At 39.1% G+C, this 26,113-nt stretch overlaps 2 protein-coding genes across 3 annotated transcripts in view; one reads left to right on the plus strand and one right to left on the minus strand.

The window, feature by feature from the left end:
- Positions 1 to 15,691, minus strand: part of MIMS1 (mitochondrial inner membrane scaffold 1) — a 52,563-nt gene extending 36,872 nt beyond the window's left edge. The window contains exon 1 of one of the 2 annotated variants that reach the window (XM_088019527.1): positions 15,586 to 15,691. The gene's annotated coding sequence lies outside the window, so the exon portion shown is untranslated. Of the gene's footprint in view, positions 1 to 15,470 lie in introns of both variants that reach the window. The other variant, XM_028089327.2, reaches the window with a different exon arrangement.
- Positions 15,692 to 15,831: 140 nt separating this feature from the next.
- RNMT (RNA guanine-7 methyltransferase) overlaps positions 15,832 to 26,113 on the plus strand; it is a 39,423-nt gene continuing 29,141 nt past the window's right edge. The window contains exons 1-4 of the mRNA XM_028089349.2: positions 15,832 to 15,876; positions 18,290 to 18,752; positions 20,089 to 20,224; positions 24,142 to 24,267. Coding sequence (XP_027945150.1) covers positions 18,333 to 18,752; positions 20,089 to 20,224; positions 24,142 to 24,267 — 682 coding nt within the window. The 5' untranslated portion in view covers positions 15,832 to 15,876; positions 18,290 to 18,332. The remainder of the gene's footprint in view (positions 15,877 to 18,289; positions 18,753 to 20,088; positions 20,225 to 24,141; positions 24,268 to 26,113) is intronic.

The following is a 26,113-nucleotide window of genomic DNA, read 5'->3' on the forward strand; positions in this document are numbered from 1 at the left end:
GGCTCCCTGCTCAGCAGGGAGTCTGCTTCTCCCTCTGACCCTACCCCCTCTTGGGCTCTCTCTCTCTCCCTCTCTCTCTCTCAAATAAATAAAATCTTTAAAAAAAAATGTGGTATACAAATACAATGGAAAATTATTCAGCCATAAAAAGAATAAAACTTTGCCATTTGCAACAGCATGGATGGATCTTAATGGCATTATGTTAAATGAAATACAGAGAAAGATAAATACTATATGATAAAACTTATATGTGGAATCTTAAAAAAGAAAGATATCTGAACTCACAGGTATAGAGAACAGACTGATGGTTGCCAGAGGCTGGGAAGAAAGACATATGTGGTGACAGATGTTGAATCATTATGTTGTACGCTTGAAAATAATGTTATATGTCAATTATATCTCAATTAAAAAAAGATGCTCGGGCGGAAGGAAAGATGGTGGAGGAGTAGGGAACCCTATTTCAACTGGTCCCTGGAATTGAGCTGGATATCTACCAGACCAATCTGAGCACCCACAAAACCAGCCTGTAATGTAAGAAGATCTGGATCTCTACAAACAGAATATCGCAGGTGGTTGGTTTTGAGGTACAAAGCGGTGAGCCCTGATTCTGCCGGCAGATATAGGAGGATAAACGGCAGTGGGAGGGAGCCTATCTGTGGGGATCCTACACCGCTGGTGAGCGACAGCCGCGCTTGCTGGGAATGGGGCACAGGCTCGCAGACCGGTAGAGGCAGGGAAAGGACTCTAGGGCAGCCCCTGGGGCAGAAACCCGGAGCGGCGGGGTCGCGCGTGTGAACAGGGAGCGGCTGTCAGTTTTAGAAGCACAAAGGGCAGAGATGTGTCCCAACCTGGAGGCAGGACTGGGGGTGCTGTGAAGTGGTGCACAACCCAGGCTGCTGCAGTTTATAACAGCAGGGACAGAAACGGAGACAGTGTGGCCTGGGAGCTCACTGAAGAACAGACTGCGGTCTCTCTGCTCTGTGGCAGAGGGTTGGAAACGGTCTCTTCTGCTCTTACTCGCGGAAGAGACGCGGAAAGCTGCCAGGGAAAGCCCCCAGAGAACAAAAGCCCCCAAAACTGATCCCCGCTGAGCCCATCCTCTGCCACAGGGGGACAGGGCAACTCGGCCCAAACAGGGTTGCCTGAGTAACAGCGCAGCAGGCCCCTCCCCCAGAAGACAGGCTGGGAAAACAAGAGGCCAGCAACCCTAAGGTCCCAAGAAAACAGGTGCATTTGCTTGGGTTCTGGTCAATAATTTGGACTCTATTCCTTCCCTCAAACACCCATCAACAGAATGACTAGGAGGAGGAACCCCCAAAATAGAAAAGACTCAGAGATTATGACTTATGCTGCAGATTTACAAATGGATGCAGATATAACTAAGATGTCAGAGATGGAATTCAGGCGAGCAATTGTGAAGACAATGGCTAGAATGGAGAAATCAATTAATGGCAACATAGAGTCTCTAAGGGGAGAAATGAAAGCTGAATTGGCAGAACTTAAAAATCCTATCAATGAGATCCAATCCAATCTAGATAATCTAACAGCTAGGGTAAGTGAGGCGAAAGAATGAATAAGCGACCTGGAAGACAATATAATAGATAAAAAGGGAAAAGAGGAGGCCAAGGAAAAACAACTCAGAATTCATGAAAATAGCATCAGAGAAGTAAGTGACACCATGAAGCGTACCAATGTCAGAATAATTGGAATCCCGGAGGGAATGGAGAGAGAGAGAAGACTAGAAAATGTATTTGAGCACATCATAGCTGAGAACTTCCCTAATCTGGGGAATGAAACATTCGCATCCTAGAGGCAGAGAGGACGCCTCCCAAGATCAAGGAAAACAGGCCACACCCTGGCATGTAATAGTAAAACTTGCAAATCTTAGAAACAAGGAAACCATCTTAAGGGCAGTTGGGGGAAGAGATTACTTACATACAGAGGGAGGAACATCAGAATAACATCAGACCTATCCACAGAGACCTGGCAAGCCAGAAAGGCCTGGCAAGACATACTCAGAGTACTAAATGAGAAGAACATGCAGCCAAGAATACTTTATCTGGCAAAGCTGTCATTTAGAATGGGTGGAGAGATGCAGAGCTTCCAAGACTGGCAGAAACTGAAAGAATATGTGACCACTAAGCCGGCCCTGCAAGAAATATTTAAGGGGGTTCTATAAAAGGAGAAAGACCCCAAGAGTGATATACAACAGAAATTTACAGGGACAATCTATAAAAACAATGTCTTCACAGTCAACATGATGACAATTAATTCATATCTTTCAATAATCACTCTCAACGTGAGTGGCCTAAATGCTCCCATAAAATGGCAGAGGGTTGCAGATTGGATAAAAAGACAGGACCCATCCACATGCTGTCTACAAGAGACTCATTTTGAACCTAAAGATACATCCAGACTGAAAGTGAAGGGATGGAGATCCATCTTCCATGCCAGCGGACCTCAAAAGAAAGGTGAGGTAGCAATTCTTATATCAGACAAATTAGATTTTAAACTAAAGACTGTAGTTAGAGACACAGGACACTATATCATTCTTAAATGTTCTATCCAACAAGATGATCTAACAATTCTAAGTATCTATGCCCCCAACATGGGAGCAGCCATCTACATAAGCCAACTGTTAACCAAAATAAAGAGTCATATTGAGGGCGCCTGGGTGGCTCAGTTGGTTAAGCGACTGCCTTCGGCTCAGGTCATGATCCTGGAGTCCCGGGATCGAGTCCCACATCGGGCTCCATGCTTAGCAGGGAGTCTGCTTCTCCCTCTGACCCTACCCCCTCTCATGTACTCTCTCTATCTCATTCTGTCTCTCAAATAAATAAATAAATAAAATATTTAAAAAAAAAGAGTCATATTGATAACAATACGTTAATTGTAGGAGACCTCAATACTCCACTCTCAGCAATGGACAGATCATCTAAGCAGAAAATCAACAAGGAAACAAGAGCTTTGAATGATACACTGGACCAGATGGACCTCATAGATATTTACAGAACATTCCACCCTAAAACAACAGAATACTCATTCTTCTTGAGCGCACATGGAACTTTCTCCAAAATAGACCACATACTGGCTCAGAAATCAGGTCTCAACTGATACCAAAAGACTGAGATTATTACCTGCACATTCTCAGACCAAAATGCTTTAAAACTGAACAAATCACAAGAAAAAATTTGGAAGAAATTAAAACATTTAGAAGCTAAAGACAACTCTGCTCAAGAATGTTTGGGTCAACCAGGAAATCAAAGAAGAACTTAAACAATTAATGGAAACCAATGAGAATGAAAACACATTGGTCCAAAATCTATGGGATACTGCAAAGGTGGTCCTAAGGGGGAAATACATAGCCATCCAAGCCTCACTCAAAAAAATAGGAAAATCCCGAATTCACCAACTAACTCTACACCTTAAAGAACTAGAGAAAAAGCAACAAACAATGCCTAAGCCATGCATTAAAAGAGAAATAATTAAAATTAGAGCAGAAATCAATGAATTAGAAACCAGAAACACAGTCGATCAGATCAACAAAACTAGAAGTTGGTTCCTTGAAAGAATTAATAAGATCGATAAACCACTGGCCAGACTTATCCAAAAGAAAAGAGAAAGGACCCAAATTAATAAAATTATGAATGAAAGGGGAGAGATCACGACTAACACCAAGGAAATAGAAACAATTATTAGAAATTATTATCAACAACTATATGCCAATCAACTGAGCAATCTGGATGAAATGGAGGTCTTCCTGGAAACCTATAAGCTGCCAAGACAGAAACAGGAAGAAACTGACAACCTGAATAGGCCAATAACCAGTAACGAGATTTTAGCAGTGACCAAAAACCTCCCAAAAAATAAGAGTTGAGGACCTGATGGATTCCCTGGGGAATTCTACCAAACATTCAAAGAAGAAATACTACCTATTCTACTGAAGCTGTTTCAAAAAATAGAAACAGAAGGAAAGCTTCCAGACTCATTCTATGAGGCCAGCATTCCCTTAATCCCCAAACCAGGCAAAGATCCCATCAAAAAGGAGAATTTCAGACTGATATCCCTGATAAATATGGATATCAAAATCCTCAACAAAATCCTAGCTAATAGAATCCAACAATACATCAAAAGGATCATCCACCATGACCAAGTGGGATTTATCCCCGGGATGCAAGGGTGGTTCAACATTCGCAAATCAATCAATGTTATAGAACACATTAATAAGAGGAGGGAGAAGAACCATATGGTCCTCTCAATTGATGCAGAAAAAGCATCTGACAAAATACAATATCCTTTCCTGATTAACACTCTTCAGAGTATAGGGATAGAGGGACCATTCCTCAAGTTCATAAAGTCCATCTATGAAAAACCCAAGCAAATATCATCCTCAATGGGGAAAAGCTGAAAGCCTTTCCCTTAAGATCAGGAACACGTCAAAGATGCCCACTCTCACCACTATTGTTCAACATAGTACTAGAAGTCCTAGCAACAGCAGACAACAAAAAGAAATAAAAGGTACTCAAAATGGCAAAGAAGAAGTCAAACTCTCTCATTTCGCAGACGACATGATACTTTATGTGGAAAACCCAAAAGACTCCACCCCCAAATTACTAGAGCTCATACACTAATTCAGTAATGTGGCAGGATACAAAATCAACACACAGAAATCAGTTGCTTTCTTATACCTTAACAACACAACTGTAGAAAGAGAAATTAGAGAAACGATTCCATTTACAATAGCACCAAACACCATAAGATACCTCAGAATAAACCTAACCAAAGAGGTAAAGGATCTATACTCTAGGAACTACAGAACACTCATGAAAGAAATTGAAGAAGACACAAAGAGATGGAAAAATATTCCATGCTCATGGCTCAGAAGAATAAACATTGTTAAAATGTCTATGCTACCCAGAGCAATCTATACCTTCAGTGCCATCCCGATCAAAATTCCAATGACATTTTTCAAAGTGCTGAAACAAACAATCCTAAAATTTGTATGGAATCAGAAAAGACCCTCAATCGCCAAGGAAATGCTGAAAAAGAAAAACAAAGCTGGGGGCATCACGTTGCCCAATTTCATGCTATATTACAAAGCTGTGATCACCAAGACAGCATGGTCCTGGCACAAAAACAGACATACAGACCAATGGAACAGAATAGAGAACCCAAATATGGACCCTCAACTCTATGGTCAAATAATCTTTGACAAAGCAGGAAAAAATATGCAATAGAAAAAAGACAGTCTCTTCAAAAAATGGTGTTGGGAAAATTGGACAGCCACATGCAGAAGAATTAAACTCGACCATTCTCTAACACCATTCACGAAGATAAACTCAAAAGTGGATGAAAGACCTCAATGTGAGACAGGAATCTATCAAAATCCTAGAGGAGATCATAGGCAGTAACCTCTTTGACATCGCCCACAGCAACTTCTTTCAAGATACATCTCCAAAAGCTAGTGAAACAAAAGCAAAAATGAACTTTTGGGACTTCCTCAAGATAAAAAGCTTCTGCACAGCAAAGAAAACAGTCAACAAAACAAAGAGGTAAACCACAGAATGGGAGAAGATATTTGAAAATGACACTAGAGATAAAGGGCTGGTATCCAAGATCTATAGTGAACTTCTCAAACTCAACACCTCAAAAAACAAATAATCAAGTCAAAAAGTGGGCAGAAGATATGAAAAGACACTTCTCCGAAGAAGACATACAAATGGCTAACAGACACATGAAAAAATGTTCATCATCATTAGCCATCAGGGAAATACAAATCAAAACCACATTGAGGTACCACCTTACACCAGTTAGAATGGCAAAAATGGACAGGGAAAGAAACAACAAATGTTGGAGAGGATGTGGAGAAATGGGAACCCTCTTACACTGTTGGCCAGAATGCAAGTTGGTACAGCCACTTTGGAAAACAGTGTGGAGGTTCCTCAAAAAATTAAAAATAGAGCTACCCTACGACCCAGCAATTGCACTCCTGGGTATTTACCCCAAAGACACAGATGTAGTGAGAAGGGCTACATGCACCCCAATGTTCATAGCAGCAATGTCCGCAATAGCCAAAAAGAGCTGAGATGCCCTTCAACAGATGAATGGATAAAGAAAATGTGGTCCATATATACAATGGGATATTACTCAGCCATCAGAAAGGATGATTACCCAACTTTTACATCCACATGGATGGGACTGGAGGAGGTTATGCTAAGTGAAATAAGTGAAGCAGAGAAAGTCAATTATCATATGGTTTCACTTATTTGTGGAACATACGGAATAGCATGGAGGACATTAGGAGAAGGAAGGGAAAAATGAAGGGGGGGGAACCGGAGGGAGAGATGAACCATGAGAGACTATGGACTCTGAGAAACAAACAGGGTTTTAGAGGGGAGGGGGGTGGGGGGAGGGGTTAGCCCGGTGATGGGTATTAAGGAGGGCACGTACTGCATGGAGCACTGGGTGTTATATGAAAACAATGGATCGTGGAACACCACATCAAAAACTAATGATGTATTGTATGGTGACTAACATAACATAAAATTAAAAAAAAAAAAAAGATGCTCAACATCATTTGTCACTGGGGAATTGCAAATTAAAAGAATAATGAGATACCACTACACACCTATTAGAATAACTAGTATCCAAAACACTAACAAACACCAAATGCTGGTGGGGATGTGGAACAGGAACTCTCACTCATTGTTAGTGGGGATGCAAAATGGTAATAGGCAACGTGAAAGACAGTTTGTCAGTTTCAAAGACAGCTAAACATAGGCTTACTGTATGCTCCAGCGATAGCACTCCTAGGTACTTACCCAAGTAAGTTGAAAAGTCTACACAAAAACCTGCACACAAACATTTATAGCAGCTTTATCCATAACTGTCCCCACCTGGAAACAACCAAGAAGTCTTTGAATAGGTGAATGGATAAGCACACTGAGGTACCACCATACGAAGGAATATTATTTAGTGATAAAAAGAAATGATCTATGAAACCATGAAAAAACATGGAGGGAAACATGTCACTAAGTGAAAGAAGTCAGTCTGAAAGGGCTATATACTGCATTATTCCAACTATATGACATTCTGGAAATGACAAAACTATAGAGACAGTAAAAATAGCAGTGGTTTCCAGAGGCTGCAGGGTAGGGGAGGGAAGAGATGATTAAGTGGAGCACCAGGCCTTTTTAGGGCAGCAAAACATTCTACATGATCCTGTAATGGTGGATAAATGTCACCATACATTTGTCAAAACCCATAGAACTAACTGTACAACACAAAGAGTGAACTCTAATGTAAACTATGTACACTAATAATGTATCAATACCAGTACTTCAATTCTAACAAGTGTACAACACTATTACCAGATGTTAATAGCAGGGGAAACTAGGGGTAGGGGTGGATAGTATGGGAATTCTCTGTACTATCTCTGTTCTATGTTTCTGTAAACCTAAACTTCTCTAAAAAATAAAATCCATTAACTTTTTTTTTTTTAAGTACACTGTGGCCTTGCCAAATACAACTGATACTTAATATAGCTTTAACTTGAATCACAGGTATGAGGAAGGGGTAAATTGTAGAACTCATTAGGTTGGAACATAATTAAAGGGATAAATGAAGAAAAGAATTGCCTCTAGTTATATAAACTCTCAATTACCACCAAATTTTCTTCTTTCAACAGATTAAATATTCTAATTTATTCATTTCAATCTGCCTTAATCACACCTTGACTGATGCTTAGAAAAAGTAAACGCATGCAAGTTCATAGTACAGCATTTTCCTACTCAACAAGTTTGATACCTTCAATTTAATTTCTATTATATAATCCACCTCCTTCAACCTATTCTGCTTTTGCGCTAATACAAGAACTGAGCAACATATATATAAAAGCTGTGGCAATGATGGAGCCATTGTTAAATTCTTAATCTTCAGGAAAGGTTAAGTTATGCCCCCTAGTGAATTCCCAAGGAATTTCATTAATAATTCACTGATTCCAGAGCAGTCTTAAATGTCAAATGTATCATTTATTTGATACAGAAAATCAATGATTTTTCCAAAATTACTACATAAACATATTCATTTACACAAAATGTTTATGTCTTTTTGTCTTCTCAGAGGATCTAAATTTCATAAGGCAAGCCAGGGTGATCTCTAATGGTAACACTGGTCCAGAATCTACATGGTTCCACCTCCATTCCCTTCTTTTCTGGGTCTGGCAGGTGTTATTACATTGCAATGGGAAAAATGCAGCCTTTGCAGTCAGAAAGATCTGAGTTCCAGCCCTTTCTGGCATTACTTTATTTAGCTTTTTTCTTCATCCTTAAAGTGGGGTTAATTACACTTTTATACTATGGTATTTATGATGATGAAATAAGATAAAATGTTAAGTGTCTAGCATTTAGGATGCTATAACAATAATTAGTTCTAGTTTTCCTTCTTTACCTTCTCATCTGTTGACCTGGCCAAACCAAATTCATATTCTTCCTTCATCTAAAGTTTTATCATTACTCCACTTGGGTGACCCAGGCAAAATTCCAGCTTCTTTAGCAATGCATTCCACCTTGAAGTCATCTGATATTTTCCACAACTGAAATCCTGAAACCACGCTATCCCACTCCCTGCAGCCTCTTCTACTTACAGCCTTCACTCCCTCAGACTCTGGGCTCCAGTTCCAGGGCCTTACTCCACCCTACCTTCCTTTTTCTTTAAAATCTAACAGCTCCTCCTGGTTTATTCAGAAGTCTTTAACCAGCCTCAATTCTCCAGTGCATTACTTGCATGACTACTTTGTCCATTTGCAAATACCAGCCCACAATATCTAATCTTGAGCTAGTCCATCTATCTGTTTTTCCTACAACTGTATCTCGTAGCCGAGCACTAACAAAAATCACACAATTGAGTAAATTAGTACCCAACATATATCGAGGGTACATCTTATTTCAGAAAGGCTGTGAATGTTATATGACAACTCACAGTGGTTCCTGATCCAATCAGCTTCCTCTCCCCTTTCCTTTCAATGACCATTCCATACCTTTCCCAATGTCCTAAAATCTCTTATGTTTTATTTTCAGCCCATGATAAAATATAAAAGATACATAAAATCATGTCTCTCCTGTTTAAAACTCTCCAAATTCTCTTAGAGTAAAAGCTTAAGTCTGTAATTACAATCATCTACAATACCCCACATATCTCTTCCCTTTTCTTCTCTGAATGCATTGCCTACTATCTTTTTCTCTGCTCCAGCCACACTGGCCCCCCTTTGCAGCTCTTCCAACATGCTAAAAAAGCCACTGTAAGAATTTTGCACTAGCTGTTCCCTCTGCTTGGAATAGTCTTTCTCCAGATGTCTGCCTGGCTTATTCTTTCACTTCCTATGAGTCTTTTTTCAAATGGCATTGACTACCCTATTTAAAATCACAATACCACTTCCAATCCTCTCTGCCCAACATCCCAATCATCCTTATCTTGCTCTATATGTTTTTTTTTTCATAGCAGTTATCTTCTAACATCCTATATAATTCACTTATTTATTGTTTACTACTTAGTAAAGACAGACTTGTAAGTAAAGACTTATAAGACATATGAACCTATCCCCCTCTTCCCTTGAAAAATGAGCCAAAGTTATTAGGGGTGAATTTTCTCAACTTTAGCCTTCCCACTTCCAAAGTTACCTGCATCCACACCCATTTCAGAATCCCTTAACTCCTTCCTCAGAAAAGAAACTCAGTCCTCCACCTGTGTTCTAGATCTAACCTCTTTCTGTTTTCCAAGACTCTGCTCAACCACATTTTCCTTGTATTTTTCTACTGCTATTCTCCTTCCCTCTGGCTTCTTTCCTCCAGCATATAAGATATGCCATTAAGAAAATAGGTCTTTCTGTAATATCTGCTCAATTTCCTATTAACCTCACTGTATTTAAGGATCCCTAGTTCAGTGGCAGCAGTTTCTGCTGTAATTTCTGACCCAGAGAAGAGCAATCACAAAGTTCTTCATGGATGCTGGGGCTCCCCTCATAAATTTATTTCTCACTGTCATGGTGAAAGGTATCTCCTCTAGACCCTCCCAGAGTGGGTGAGCTGGGCTTACATGATAAATCCACTCTACCATTCCAATCTCCCTATGCCTTTGGATCCCTTCCTCTATAGTATACCAAGGCAGGTCTGGTATTTTAACTTCATGAAGCATGGGTCACCTTTTGGTCCAAGCTTCAGCCAACCAACCAAACTGTCAGAAACCCTTCCTAATCCCTCAAGTTATAACAGTGAATCCAGAATCTTTGCTTAGTGGTTCCTATATCAATAAATTTGGCCTGGTCCAACATGTTCCTTCCACCATTATCCCACACCTTTAATATCCAACCCCACAAAAATTTCCCAGATTTCTGTGTGTATAAATAAAAAAAAAAAAGTGGGTTTTAGAGTGCAGCACACCTCCTCATGGGACACACTCTGTAGCCACCCTTTGAGGGCCTGCTAGGACCTTTCTGAGAAAGGAGTTAAGGGATTCTGAAATGGGTGTGGATGCAGGTAACTTCGGAAGTGGGAAGGCTAAAGTTGAGAAAACTCACCCCTAATAACTTTGGCTCAATTTTCAAGGGAAGAGGGGGATAGGTTCATCCGTCCTGTGGGACCACTAAGTAGTAAACACAATAAATAAGTAAATTATATAGGATGTTAGAAGATAACTGCTATGAAAAAAGAAACAGAGAGCAGCAAAGAAGGGTAGTAGGGATAGTTCCTAGGGAGAATCAGCTATGTCCTACAAGGCAAATATCTCTAGAAAGGCCATTATAGGTACTTCACACAAAGCAGGGTTAAATACTCAAAGAGGAGTGGAAGGGCTGCTTTTGCTGGCAAAGACAATGGATTAAAATTTAGGGGCTCACAAGATGTCCATCAACAGATGAATGGATAAAGAAGATGTGGTACATATATACAATGGAATATTATGCAGCCATCAAAAAAAACCCCACGGAATCTTGCCATTTTCAATGATAGGGATGGAACTAGAGGGTATTATGCTAAGCGAAATAAGTCAATCAGAGAAAGACATGTGTCATATGACCTCACTGATATGAGGAATTCCTAATCTCAGGAAACAAACTGAGGGTTGCTGGAGTGGTGGGGGGTGGGAGAGATGGGGTGGCTGGGTGATAGACATTGGGGAGGGTATGTGCTATGGTGAGTGCTGTGAATTGTGTAGGACTGATCAATCACAGACCTGTACCTCTGAAACAAATCATACATTAGATGTTAAAAAAAAAAAAATTGTAGGAAGGAAAAAATGAAGGGAGGGGAATCTGAGGGGGAGACGAACCATAAGAGACTATGAACTCTGAGAAACAAACTGAGGGTTCTAGAGGGGAGGGGGTGGGGGGATGGGTTAGCCTGGTGACGGGTATTAAAGAGGGCACGTATTGAATGGAGCACTGGGTGTTATACGCAAACAATGAATCATGGAACACTACATCAAAAACTAATGATGAGGGGCGCCTGGGTGGCTCAGTCGTTAAGCGTCTGCCTTCGGCTCAGGTCACAATCCCAGGGTCCTGGGATCGAGCCCCGCATCGGGCTCCCTGCTCGGCAGGAAGCCTGCTTCTCCCTCTCCCACTCCTTCTGCTTGTGTTCCCTCTCTCACTGTCTCCCTCTCTGTCAAAAAATAAAATCTTAAAAAAAAAAAAAAAAAACTAATGATGTAATGTATGGTGATTAACATAATAAAATTTAAAAAAATTTAGGGGCTCCGTACCCCATTCCAAATTTGAGGTTTGCATTCCTTCTCAATCAATGTCCTTATTTTAACAGCAGATACTCTGTTGGATGGGGAATTCATTTTGCATTGTAACTCAACCATTCTGCAGGATGAGACTCTGGGTTTGGTTTTCAGCAATCTCAGCTCTGCATCTACAGGAGATGAGTTTCTTTAGGGCAGACATAAAGACTTTCAGGTTATTTACGCAGAGCTTGAGCTGGGAATCTGAAGACCTGAGTTCATCATTTTCTTCCCCCTTTCTCCAGCATAGTTAGCAGTGAGCAGTCAGCAACCAGTCAGTCTCATTACACTTGTTAATTCGACAAAATGTTTTAAGTCATCAAATATGTGATCATCCCATCAAGAATCTTATCTTTTATATATACTTGGCATAAGATGGTAATGTTCTGCACTTTGCATATCTCTATTGCCACATCATATCATGGGCTATCAGTGCCCTTTTCACCACTGGAAATAGTCATTAATCAGTGCCTTTAAATCTAATCTGATTAGGGAACCAGTCCAAGAACACCATAACCAATTAAGAAAACTAATCTTTAAGAATATGTTCCTCTAGAACTACTCTGAGCACCAAACTCTGAATCAGACAAGTTTCTTCAGAGATACAAAACCAACAGGAAAAAATATATACGTATATCTCTATCTGTCTTTAGGTTGATCTATATTTAGGTAAATGGATATTTATTTCTATGTATTAGAAAACTGTTATTTGATTACTTATCTAAATAGATTTATTTTAAGGAATTGGCTCACAAAATCGTGGGGGCCAGCAACTTTGAAATGTGTAGGGCAGATTTGCAGGTTAGAAACTGGCAGAAATCAACGCTATAGGCTTGAGGAAGAATTTTTTCTTCTTGAGACACTTCAGTTTAAAATTCAGGCCTTCAGTTGATTGGATGAGGCCCACTCACATTATTGAGGGTAATCTCCATTACTTAAAGCAAACTGATTGCAGATGTTAACCACATCTTCTAACACCATCACAACACCTAGATTAGTGTTTGATTAAATAGCTACGTAGTATAGCCTAGTCAAGTTGACATATAAAACTAACCATCACACATAATGAAGTTAGATTTCTCAAATAAATCTTACTTTCAACTATACCAAAAACTTTTTGACCAAGAATACCTATGTGCTCCAAAAAGGCAGTAAAATTCCAGTAGGACCACTTTGGTGAGTGGACTGGAGGAACAGTCCTTCCTCCAAGACTGGAGATACAAACCTTCCATAAACCACCTCTCCTACCTCCAAGAATACCATCATGCTTAGGAAGCTATAAGATTGTATCTACATTTAAAAAATTTTTATGTTTAAAAAATGTGATCTTCAACTGCACAACAGAAATCACACTTTAAAATTACACTTCTGAGTGCTGTCACTTTGGAAACTAATGACTTTAAAAGAGGGATGGTGTCTACTGATTCTGTTGCTTACCTTTACTTTAACTAGAAAACTTGCAAGTTACCACTCCATTTTCTCTCACTGACAAAAGTATAATCCAAATCAGGAGAATCCAAAGCAGGCTGGGCGAATAATGAGCCATATAATGAAAACAGTGCATAAAGAAATCTTATAAATGGACTGAAATAAATTCTCTATGTCCTTTAAAAAAAAAAAGAATTTTTAAAACTTTTCTTGGCAATTCATTCATTCAGTAAGCACCCAGGTATCCCAGCCACTGTTCAAGGCACTCACTGAACAAAATGATGATCCTTGCCTTATTGGAACTCACATTCTAGCACGGTATCATCTTTATCGAGTTATTTTCTCTCTGAACATAATAACCCAAGCATCAGAAAGTATCAAGAAATTTTCTGAAAATCTATTATATGGCAGCCAACTTCCAGTTCTAAGGCTGGTCTTCCAGCAGGCACTATTTCATTATTGGCATAGAGTCTGGTCTCTGGAGCCAGCCTGCCTTGGTCCAAATCCTCGTTCACTACTTCCCAGCTGCTTGACTTTGGCCAAGTTACTTACCCCTCATCTATAAAATAATAACAATAATAATAATAATAATAATATAGCAACGACCCCACTGGATTACGTAAGAATTAAATGAGTTCCAATATGTAAAGCACTTAGTCTGGCACACAGAAGGTATCAAAACATTTGTTATTATTTTAATTCAATTTTCAGAAAACCAGATATTACTCAAGTAATAGGGAAAAATAACATCAACAGTAATTTTAAAACATTTTTATCTGGCCCATTCACTCCTTCCACTACCACTACATTCAAGAGTTCTTCAATTCTCAAGTCAAATTGCATTACTTTAAGTTTGATAAAAATCATAAGATGTGATCTCTATACATCTCATGCATGATATTAATCCATGATGGAGTTTATATAAACACATAGTTAAGAAGCTTTTAACTTAATGAAAAAAATTTCTTAAAAAGTCAAAATTAGATTCATTTTTCCTAAAATTACCACAGCAATTATCTCAAGAAACTTTAGCATCAGAACCAGCAAATATGTGCTGTCATTGCTTAGTTCTAGTGGATAGATATGTATATAGTACATTCAATCTCTAGGACCTATACCTCTTTGCAGTTGTCAATATTCATGAACTGAAATTAATTCTCAACACAGCTCTTTGCATTTAATAAAAAGTACAGGCACAGTCATCTGAAATTGACGGCTCATCCTCATTTGTTAAAAATAGGCCTCGTTCTTGGTCCAAAGTTATAAAGGGTCAAGAACCTCAGAAATGTTAATTCCCACAATTTGGAAGTGACTTGATTGTAAACTACAGGCTGCAAATGTTGCCATTCCCAACGCGAAGTCTCATTAATATAAATACCTATTGAGAAGTAGGAAGGCCAGTGAAACACGTTTTCAAAACTGCTTTTAATGGGATCAATTTTGGTAAAGAATTCAAAATGAACGGTAAATCTAATCACGCTGTTTTTACGCCAAGAAGGTGGCAAGGCGCTGAGGCACAACAACGTTAAAATATACACGCATCAATAACCTTAGTTCACAGTTACAGTTCTGACCCTACGTCTCGGGATGAAAGGCCTGAACTATGGAGCTTCCGAGTTTCAGTACAGTAAATGCCTTGGACTCTCTAGTGGAAATCTGAGGGGATGGACAAAGTGCGTTTTCTCCCCCAGCCATCCCATACCAAAGTCCAGCCAACACAATAATAATACTATAGCGTTTCTCAAGAATAGTGATGGGCTGCCCCCTCTCTCCAGAATCTGATAGATGAAAATGGCCTTCTTGAAGGGAGGTACGGCAGGGATTCCCAAATACAGCAATAAAGAATGACCTGCCAGCTCCTAAGAAGTAAGATGTTACTCAATTTTAAAACAGCTCCCAGGGCGGGGGCTCCCAGGACCCTCCTCAGCCATCCTCTGACGTAGGGAAGAGCAGAGGGTGAAGGGTTACAAAGCAGAAAGCTGAAAAACAGTCCCCCAAACAGTATTTGCCGAGCCACAGGCCTGCCAGAGAAGGGCGGGGGTGACCTCTTTCGGCTGCCAGGGGTGGCGGGCGGGCGAGTGTGGAGAACCCCGGCCCCGCAGACGGATTCCCCGGCGTAGCCTGAGCAGCGGTGGGCGCGGGGCACGTGTCGGGTTCGCGCCCTGGTTCTGCTCCCCAACGTGCACCGGGTTGAAGGTGCCCTCTCGATCCCTCCACCCTCCTCCCCCCCGCGCAGTTCCTTAGAGGTCTTGGGCCTTCGCTACCTCTTAGGAAATTGAGGCCACGCCGTTTCTCGCCGCACAGGCCGAAAGACAGCTCTTCTGATGCTCACTCAGCAGAGTGACCTGATCAAGCGTGGGTCAGGGTGCCGGAACTCACGGGGCTCAGGCGAACGCTCGCTGACCCCCGCCACCGCCGGCACCCCCGGGCCCGCCAGCCGCGCCCACTAACAACGTGCTTGCCACTGCCCGTGCGGCTCCGCGCGTCCCTCGGTAGGCCCCCAGCGCGCAGCACGACGGGACTCGTAGTTCCGGCGCGAAGGTCGAGAGACCCTCCAATCGCAGCCGAGAGTGGAGTCACGTGGCCCGTCCCCTCCCCGGAAGTGGCGTAACAACACACGCGTGGCGCCGACCGCCGCTTCCGCAAACAGAACCGTGGATGGCTGTGTCGGTAAGTGTGGTGTCTGGAACTCTGGCCATTCTTTTTTGTTTTTAGGCCCTCCGTCGCCGTCGCGATAGAAGGGGCACTCCAGCTCCTATCATGGGCTCACTTCGCGCTAGTCCTGTTCCTTCAGTACCGGTCGCTCGAGGTTTATTGTGCACCCAACCCGAAGCAAAGTGGGCAGTACTTGTGGGAGTCGGCGGGCTCTGTTGCTCATTCAGACCGAGGGAGCCGGAGTCTGGAGCAGCCCTAAGAACTGTCTCAGGCACCTCAGCGGTGCCGAGAAGGCAGGCTGGGGGTGGGATTGTCGGATCCGAAGAAGCGTCTGTGTTGTCTTGAGTCTTGAGTGGCGGATTGGAAACGTGAGCCGAAGGTTTAGTAAGAGCTAGGCCGCGCCAATGACGGAAGAGGGTGATCTTGGCTGAAGATTTCCCTTTTCGCCTCTGTTGCGTTCTCTTAGGCCTCCCGAGTTGACCCCCGTTTAGCTCGCGGCTCAGGGTGTAGAGGTTATCCTGCTTGAGGTTAAGCCTGGGAGTCCTAGGGGCTCGGTCGTTCTTTGAGAAACTGAAATGGAGACGGGGCCTGCCTCAGAGGTGTGACTGGAAAGCCGGGTCGAAATGCCTATTTGGATATTTAATGTATTACAATCTCTGTGTCAGTTTAATCATTACCCTAAGCTCCTTCCTCGAGGATTCTGAGGGGCAACTCTCTTTAGTTTGGAGTTCTTCATTTTTGCACTTTGATGCCCAGTTTTTATCCTTGTTACCCATTTCTGCGGTCCTTTGAAATTCTGTGAGATTTATTCTGACCGATTCGATTATGTTTTTTACGACATCCCATCTGTGGTAATAGAGTTGTCCAGACATTTGATAATTCGGTGGCCAGTATTATTACATAATCATTTTAAATTGTTATTCTGAAAATTACATTTCTGGGTGTTTTTTTTTTTTACCCCCCTCTGATTCAGTTCTTCCTAGTTTGGCATGTCTTGGTATTTTGTTACCTACACCTTGGGTAGTGAAAGCTAATAGCCCTTGAAATCCTTCCTGGTTTATAGTGACTTGTTTTTACCCATTCCCTTAAGCAACTTTATTTCTTATTCTATTTTTTCACTCAAAAGACTTTCCCCTCACCTCTTCATAAGTTTCAGGTTTTGAATTTGCTGAATCTCACCAATTTTTGGACTTTTGCTCTCCCTTCTCCATTTGGTTTGACTAATACAGCCTAACATTTTAGAAGTGGTATATAGATTGTAACCTTCTTGAAGACTAACCACATAGTGCCTTTTTGAGATCCTCTGTAGTAGGAGTATAGTAAAATTGTCAAACGACTTAATAAGCTCCTGTCCCATAGTTCACTTATTTCTCTCTCCCTTCCGTTTTACACATAGGCCTGTGAACATTTGAAGGAGACTTAATAGTCATTAAGTTGCAGACTGGGTCTTGAAACTTCGTGTCCAAAGCTGTCTACTGTCCTCACTTTCTAATTCTGGCACCCATTATGAAATAAGAATTCCAGAAGTTAACTGTAGGTTCCCAGACTTTTCCTGTTCTTGGTGCCTTTAGTCTCTGAATTTTTTTTTTTCAAGCATCATTAGGTCAGAAGAAATACCCAACAGGTTCCACTTAGTAAATAGTTTAGTCCAAAGAATTTAGTATTTATGTCTTAATAACTTTATTTAAAAATAATACACAAGTTGAAAGGAAAAAATAATGTTTGTGTTTAATTCTTAGTTAACCATGAGTGCTTGCTAATGGGATGTGTACATCTGTTGGGTACTGTACAATTTCTCAAGCTTTGAAATCAGATTTGACATTGCCAACTTCATTTCCTGTTTCACACTGATTTCATGTGGTGCCACCAAAATCTCAGCTTTGCAAAGTTCTGGTATCATTGAAAGGAATGTAGTGTAATCTACTCAGTTGAAACTGTGCTCTATTTGAAGCTGTATTTGTGATATCTTCCAGATGTCAAATATCAGGGTTTCCCTTAAAATTTTAAAATATCTTGCTGTGTCTGTACAAGTTTGTTATAGTGTCCAGCTCACAATTTGGGGCTATAAAATTATAGCTTGGGGCTCCAAGGCTATAAAGTAAGGGTTAGAATAGAAATGGAACTAGTGCTAGTGTAGTACCTTTCCACCCTCCCCCCCCACCTCATCTGTCAGTTTCAATGCCAGTAATGACTTTTATGGATAGGATCTTTATGTGTGTTTAGGGATTATAATTAGTACTTCCATATTAACATATTCAGAGATTCATCTGTAATGTATGTCAGTTAATGTTTTCAGTGTTCTCTCTATAATGAGATTTTTTTAAACTCCTAGTTGATTACTGAAATTAAATGGCCAGCTTCTGGTTAAAATTGTTTTGAAGTTTCAGCATTAGTGTTTACAAGTCACATCAAATTTTTTCCATTCCAGTGTTAGTTCATGAAGTTTTACCATCTATTTAAGTAATCAAAAAATGGAAAATTCTGCAAAAGCAGAGGAGTGTGAAAAGATCTCTCTTGAAGAGGCAAAAGCATCAATAGATTTGGAAACAGAGTCTTCATTCAGTATTAATGAAAACACAACCACTCCTGGGACTGGGCTTTCTGAAAAGGCTCCTATCCGTGGACAAGTAGACACACCAAAAAAGAGAAAAATGGAATTTGAAGATGATCTTATAAAGGAAAGTTCTAGTTGTGGGGAAGATACTCCAACCAAGAAAAGAAAACTTGATGCTGAAATTGTCTCAGAGGAAAAAGGTTCTGGTGATGATGAAGGCATTTCAAGGAAAAGAAGAATGGAAACTGATGATTTTCCAAAAGATGAACCTTCTACTGGAGATGGCACACAGAAAAAGAGAAAAATAGAACTTGAAGATGTTCCTGAAAAGCAAAAAGTATGTTGAATGTATTTTTTTTATTTCTAATGGAATGTGTGGAGCAGTTGTGAAATAATGTTTTTTACGTAATCTTAAACCTTAAGAATGTTCTATTTGTAATAGATAATGTCTTAAGATAGAGTAGGCTTTTAACTCTTGCAATTTAGTTGCTTTTATTTAGGTGAAACTTCTAATCGAGATAATTTTTATTTAAGAACTCTTATTTGACTAGAAACTTGAAAGCTAGTTTTTATAGTTTGCTTTTCTTCAGTGTTTTAAAAACAAGTGTAAGTTCCAGTTGATATACTTTTTTCCCTTTATTAGTGTTCACTTTCTTGTGTCAGAAATAATAGAGATTATGATTTCAAAGATAAATTTCAACATTACACCCAGCTTTAATGTGATTCCTTTAACTATATTGTTTCCAGCTTCTCATTGGGGTAGTTACATACAATTTTAAGCCTGATATTTAGGATGGAGAGTATAGAACAAGGAACAGCAAGTTATTTTCATCTGGCAATACCATATTATGAAGGAATCTGAGGCAGAATATGAATTTGGATGGAAGGAGTACTTAAGTGAATGAGTAAAAATTCTGGCATCAGTCCTAAAGAGTAAAGGGTTAGGCCAGGCCTTTGTCATTGGTAGGGTGTGAATCCTTGTAACAGAGAGGAGCTTGTATTAGACACACAGTTTCAAACTTTACTAGCAGCAGAACCCTTTTTTCCAAGTAAAAATATTAAACCTGATAAGTAAGATGGGTAAATGATGAAGCACTTCGGTTGAACAGATAAGTGTGGGAATTTGAAGCCCTTTACCTACCGTGGCATTTTTGCAGAATGCTTGGTGTCTTAGGTAGGTAGCACAAATGGAAACTGTTGGAATAGATTAAAAGAAAAAACAACAAAAAACATCGACCCTGAACATACCTTAATGAGCTCTCATTCCTTTGTGTGTGTATTCTCATTTAGTGCTTACATCAGTTTTATATAATAATATAACTTATTCTTATTTTATTCTCTTGTAGGAACCCAATGCACTGACTGACATTTATTGAATTGAATAAATCAGAACTCTGGAAGAGTACTGGTTTTATTAAGATATTGACACCAAAATTATACAGATGAAAGATCGAGATGAAAATTTTAAACCAAGAGATGTTTTTAAAAATAGGGAACAGGGGAGAACAATCTTACGTGTGATTATAATTAGTAGGATTTCTGTCATCAATGCCATTGCTTATTGAAGTTTACCAATTTCATTAGTATTTTATCCTTATATAGGTCAGATGGTCTTTTAGGCTTATTTTTGCCATATTCTGATCCTTAATTTTGTTCCATTCTCTTATTTTCAGAACTTAGAAGAGGGACATAGTTCAGCAGTGGCTGCCCACTATAATGAACTACAAGAAGTTGGTTTGGAGAAGCGTAGCCAGAGTCGTATTTTTTACCTAAGAAACTTTAATAATTGGATGAAAAGCGTCCTCATTGGTATGATTGATTGATTTTTGATTTATAGTTTGGAGTTTTTTATTTCAGCTTATGTTTCATTTTTTTCCCCAAATGCTTATTCATATGTTAAACTATTAAGTCTTTAATTCCTATTCACTTAATTATCAAGTCTTGACTTCGTAAAACTGGAGCAAAAATTAAAACTAGACCTTTGAGATAATTCTTTTCATATTTACTTTTGGACTACATAAGGTATTTATGAGAGTTTAATTGATATTAAGTTCATAAGTTAATTAGGCTTTCAAAAGGCAGTATGCTCGGGCGCCTGGGTGGCTCAGTTGGTTAAGCATCTGCCTTCGGCTCAGGTCATGATCCCAGAATCCTGGGATCGAGTCCCGCATCGGGCTCCCTGCTCAGCGGGGAGCCTGCTTCTCCCTCTGCCTCTCTTTCTCTCTGTCTCTTATGAATAAATAAATAAAATCTTTAAAAAAAAAAGTATGCTCCTTTTATACTTAAGATTATCTAGTGCTATTAAGTAATCTATTTTACTCTAATAGTTTTGGAACAGTGACATAATGTTGGATTAAGTATTCAGCTTCTATTAAGTCAAGAAAATGGGCAGTGTCATGATTTTTCATCTCTAGGCCTTTAATGAGGCAGAAGGTCATGTGGTGATTTTTCATTGAACTTGTTTTTCTTGTAAAGTGTCTAGGGAGAAATAAAAGTTTACTTTGAGGCTTGATGAAGACATTCAACTTTTTGGAGCCAACATTTTATTTATGGAAACTCATCTTTAAAATTAAAATGGAAGTCAGTGGTGGAAATATGATTCAGAATATATTTATTGCTCTGTATATCTTATATTAAGTAGTCGGATTCCTTATGTGAGTTTAGAGAATTTTTCTTTTTTATTTTTTAGATTTGATTTATTTGTCAGAGAGAGAAAGAGCACAAGCAGGGGGAGCGGCAGGCAGAGGGAGAAGCAGGCTCCTCACTGAGCATGGAGCCCCTTGTGGGACCTGAGCGGAAGGCGAATGCTTGATGACAGCCACCCAGGCATCCCGAGTTTAGAGAATTTTTAAAAGCCAGTGGGTTTTGAAGTTTTTCACAGTAAGATTTTGGGTTGTTTTGTTTTTTTAAAAGTCAGCCTCAGAAAAAGTGAGAATGCTTTTGTGATTACACTAGAAAGAATAAAGTGCTAGTTATGGGTACTTTCTACTAGTTTTGATGATAATTTACTAATTTTTATTTTACTTATTTTTTTTAAAGATTTTCTAAAAATAATCTCTACACCCAACATAGGGCTTGAACTTAAAACCCTGAAATGAAGAGTCACATGCTCTGCAGACTGAGCCAGCCAAGTGCCCTAATAATATGCCTTTTTTTTTTAAGATTTATTTATTTATTTTAGAGCAAGGGTGAGAGAAAAGAGAGAGCACAAATGGGAGAGGCAGAGGGAGAGAGAATCTCAAGCAGACTCCCTGCTGAGTGCAGAGCCTCACACAGGGCTCGATCCCTCAACCCTGAGACCACGACCTGAGCTGAAATCGAGTTGGTTGCCTAATTGACTGAGCCACCCAGGTGCCCCAATAATTGACTAATTTTTAAAGATACATTATTCATTCTGAATAGTATTGGGAGTGGGAACTAGGCTCATTATTTCGAACACATTAATATTTTCTGTCTCACTTTTTAATATTCATGTTTTATTACAGAAATATGATTTATTTGTCTCTGCTAGTTTTCAGCTAGGGTAATTGAATGTTGGCTTGTCAACCTCTCCCCTTTTATTTTTAAGGTTAGTATTATGGCATTTTTAGTCTATACTTTTAAGGTAATCTATGGACCCTAGTCCTAATTTCTTTTTGTTTTTCTCATCATCCTCAGTAATGTAGATAACTTCTAGGGTATTTTTTCTTTTTTTTTTTATTTATTTGACAGAGAGAGACACAGCGAGAGAGGGAACACAAGCAGGGGGAGTGGGAGAGGGAGAAGCAGGCCCCCCGCTGAGCGGGGAGCCCGATGCGGGGCTCGATCCCAGGACCCCGGGACCATGACCCGAGCCGAAGGCAGACACCTAACGACTGAGCCACCCAGGCGCCTCTAGGGTATTTTTTCTGATGGGTCATTTATTCATGTGTTTATTCATTGAATAAATATTTTAAGTTCAACCATATTTTTCACATCATTAGTTGTATTATTTTTATAATCAGGGTAACAGGTCATTTTTAAAAAGTCTTAAGTCAGACTTAGCAAAAAATTTTTCTCTCCACATATTTGTGCTATTCTTTCCTCCTTCAGCTGTTCCAGCAACTCTCTTATTGGGCGCTTTGCTATCTGCACCTGTCTTTCTGGTCCTTGTGTAATCAGTGTGGTCTGTGCCAGCTTCCCTCTCTGGCTTTTTTTCCCTTTCTCCTCTCAGTGCCCATTCTTTGTCATTCATTTTCTCTTTCTTGTTGGTACTTACAGCTTAGTAACTACTTGAGTACTGTTCTTGAATGTGATAAAGATATCTTTGAATAATGTTTCATGATTTTCCCTCTTACTAGTCTTACTGTTTGGAAATAGAGAGATTTTACAATGTTTTTTTACTCCATATTATTTGTTATGCTGTTTTTGGGGTTTTTTTAAGATTTATTTATTTTAGAAAGAGAGTACATGCGTGTGCGCTCACATGGGTGGGGGAGGGGCAGAGGGAGAGAGAATCCTCAAGAGATCCCCCACTGAGCATGGAGACTGACATGGGGCTCGATTCTAGGACCCTAGATTATGACCTGAGCTGAGATCAAGAGTTGGCCACTTAACCAACTGAGCCACCCGGGCACTCTGGTTATGCCGGTTTTTTTTTTTTAAGATTTATAGCAGAATGTTAAATATAGAACACTTGTGCTTCTGTTGAAATTACTTTAAGATCCTATGGACAGTGAAAGGCAGAAATATTCATACAGAATTGTGTTTTTTTAGATTTTATTTATTTTAAGAGAGAAAGCATGAGTGGGGGCGGGGGTGCAGAGCAGAGGGAGAGGGAGAAACAGACTTCCCGCTAAGCAGGAAGCTCGACGCAGGTCTGGATCCCAAGACCCCAAGGTCATGACCTGAGCCAAAGGCAGACATTTAACTTAACTGAGCCACCCATGCTCACCGTGAATATTTTAGCAGTCAAAATAGTACACGCATGAAATAGGAAGTGTTAAACTCATAGTAATAAAGACGGGAAGAGTAGATCTACGATTCAGTATTGTATCAGGTTTTAGAATTGCTGAATACTTCAGTTGTCTAAGAATACTAATATGCCTTTAGCTAATATTTGAACCATTTGGCTATTGATGTATGGGGTCCTATGATACTATTCGTTGGTTATTAATGTGATTGTTAGATTGGGATGAAAGATTTCATTTGTTATTTTAGAGTGTTTAAGAATTTTGGTCACAGTAAAATTAAGAGGTATGTATATTTTTTAGACTAGTTCTTGTATTGGTTTTGGTGGTAAGCCTGACATGTTTTATAAAAGTCAAGCAATCTTATGATCCCATAATCATTTTGATTTAGTTAGGTATATTATAAACTAAATGTTTAGTTTTTAGAAAGAGAAAACTACAAAAATTATGAGTAATTTTTTTTCTTATGAACAATTGTTGAATCTTGTATTAATTAGAATTTAAAATGTCTGCTATTCAATGTTGAGTCAAATTCTAAAAGTAACCTTCAAAAACCTGTCTGAACTTTCTAAAATATCAGACATATACTCTTTAATCTATAATGCTAGAGGATCAGGTCAACTAACTCTTAGTCATATTTTGAAATGTTCACCAAAAGTTATGAATTAACTATATGAATGAACATGTAATAGCTTATAGGAAGTGTCAGACAGGTGTCAGTAGGTTATTAGGTATAACAGTTTATGCTATAGTAAAAATGGAGAAATAGTAATTTTTTATTATATTTCTCTCTTTTAGGGGAATTTTTAGAAAAGGTACGACAGAAGAAAAAACGTGATATCACTGTTTTGGACCTGGGATGTGGTAAAGGTGGAGATTTGCTCAAATGGAAAAAGGGAAGAATTAACAAGCTAGTTTGTACAGGTAAGATAAATAATGATATGGGCAAGAATAATTTGTGATCAGTCAGGTAATTGGAAAATAAACAGAATCTCAGTATCACGTGACACTAAAATATCTTATAAGAAGGTATCTGGGGCTATGTGTGAGATTTGTGTTTTTTTAAACAAGTTTTGAGACTTTACTGATGGTGTTACACAATATAGTTAATTAGCCTGGGATAACCTGTCCTCCCTAAAAGGAAGGAGGTAATCAAAGATGGGGTCATGTCTAAAGCACAAACTTGAAACTTCCACTGGCCAAAGATAGGACAGTTTCATTATGAAAAAGAATAGTGATTTCAGTGGATTGAAACATATCAAATAAAGGAAAAAAACTCATTGTTCACCCTTGGAGGTTGCTAGGAAACTTACTCATCATTCTGAAATTCATAAAGTAAGGGTTGGGGTATCTTCCTTACTCTATGTGAACTGTACTTCAAGGTGACCAAATGGTTGAAAAGGGAAATTCCACTCTATTAAAAAATCAAAATGAGTAAGTGCAGTAGGAATGATGAAAATCACTATTTTTCACCCGTGATGAAATAATAGATCTAAGCAACAATCATAAAAAGTTGCTAAAAGTATTAGGTGAGAAAGGTTGATAGGAATTTAATAACTGAATGAATCAAGCACCTGAACCCACTGGTCAGGCTTAACACTAAAGTGGGACAAGCAGATGTTATATTCTTCCAGTGAGGTGAAGTGCATAGCACCACCTGTGAGTTACCTAAATTAGCACTTCTCAAATTTTTTGGTTTTATGAACACTATATACCCTTATTTTTAAGACTGAGGATCACAGAAAGCTATTGTGTATGTGGCGATAGCTATTGATTATAGAAATTAAAATTGAGAACTAAAAAAATATTTTTATTCATTAAAAAATAAAGTTTAGCGAGAAGACTGGCACTTTAAAAATATTTTTCCAAATACCTTTAGCGTATGGAATAATAGGAGACAACTGGGTTTTCACACCTGTGTCTGCATTCACTGTGTTGAGGTGTGTTATTTGATGAGTAGTTTTAAAATGAAGGTCTATTTTAACAGTCCTTTCAGATAATTGAGCAGATTCATCTTTCATACTGTATCCAAACACAACAGGTGGTAGTTCCTTAAAGGTAGTTACAGTGTGGCATCTGAATCTGTGTCAGTGAAATTTTTGTATTGTTATATTTAAATCCATTGGTCTGTCTTGTGCTTTGAATGGATCTTCTGTCCTGCAAGATTTTGTAATATTTAGAAAATAACTCTCACTAAAGTTATGCAGATCTTCTAAATGTTGACATCAAGAAATCACATTTTTTTAATGTTCCCACCAGTCAGAAAAGTTTTAAGTATTGGGAAGATGCCCAGCCCATGGTGGTAGATGCAAGTGTTTCAAATTATAATTCTCACTGGAAATCTCAAGTTTTATCATTGGTAACAAATACTGTCTTTTATTTTTCTTGAAGTGAGAGGCTCACTTTGTTCATTTTCAAGAAAATGTCTGCCAAATTACAAAGTCTGAATAACCAGTTTCTCAGTCGTTCTTTCAAGTGAAAACAGTTGTCTGTGAAAAAAAGTGGCTAGTACAGCTCACAGCACAGTCACACCAGTCCTGTTTAGACTTTGTTAGGTAGCACAGATGTTCTGTTACTTCCCATTTCATTACACAGAATATTGAAAAAGAGCCAAGATTTACTAAAATCAAGTTTTACTGCTTTATCAAGAACATTTTTAAATGAAATTGGGTTCTTTTTTTTTCTCCCATGCTAGTTTATAATGGTGAAGAAGATATCAAGTATTACCTGTATCATTTGGTGCACTACTACCTTGTATGCATGATAAGGT

Source organism: Eumetopias jubatus, unplaced genomic scaffold (assembly GCF_037043125.1).
Source record: "Eumetopias jubatus isolate StellerSeaLion01/CBP00866 unplaced genomic scaffold, mEumJub1_p1.0 scaffold_16, whole genome shotgun sequence".
NCBI lineage: Eukaryota > Metazoa > Chordata > Mammalia > Carnivora > Otariidae > Eumetopias > Eumetopias jubatus.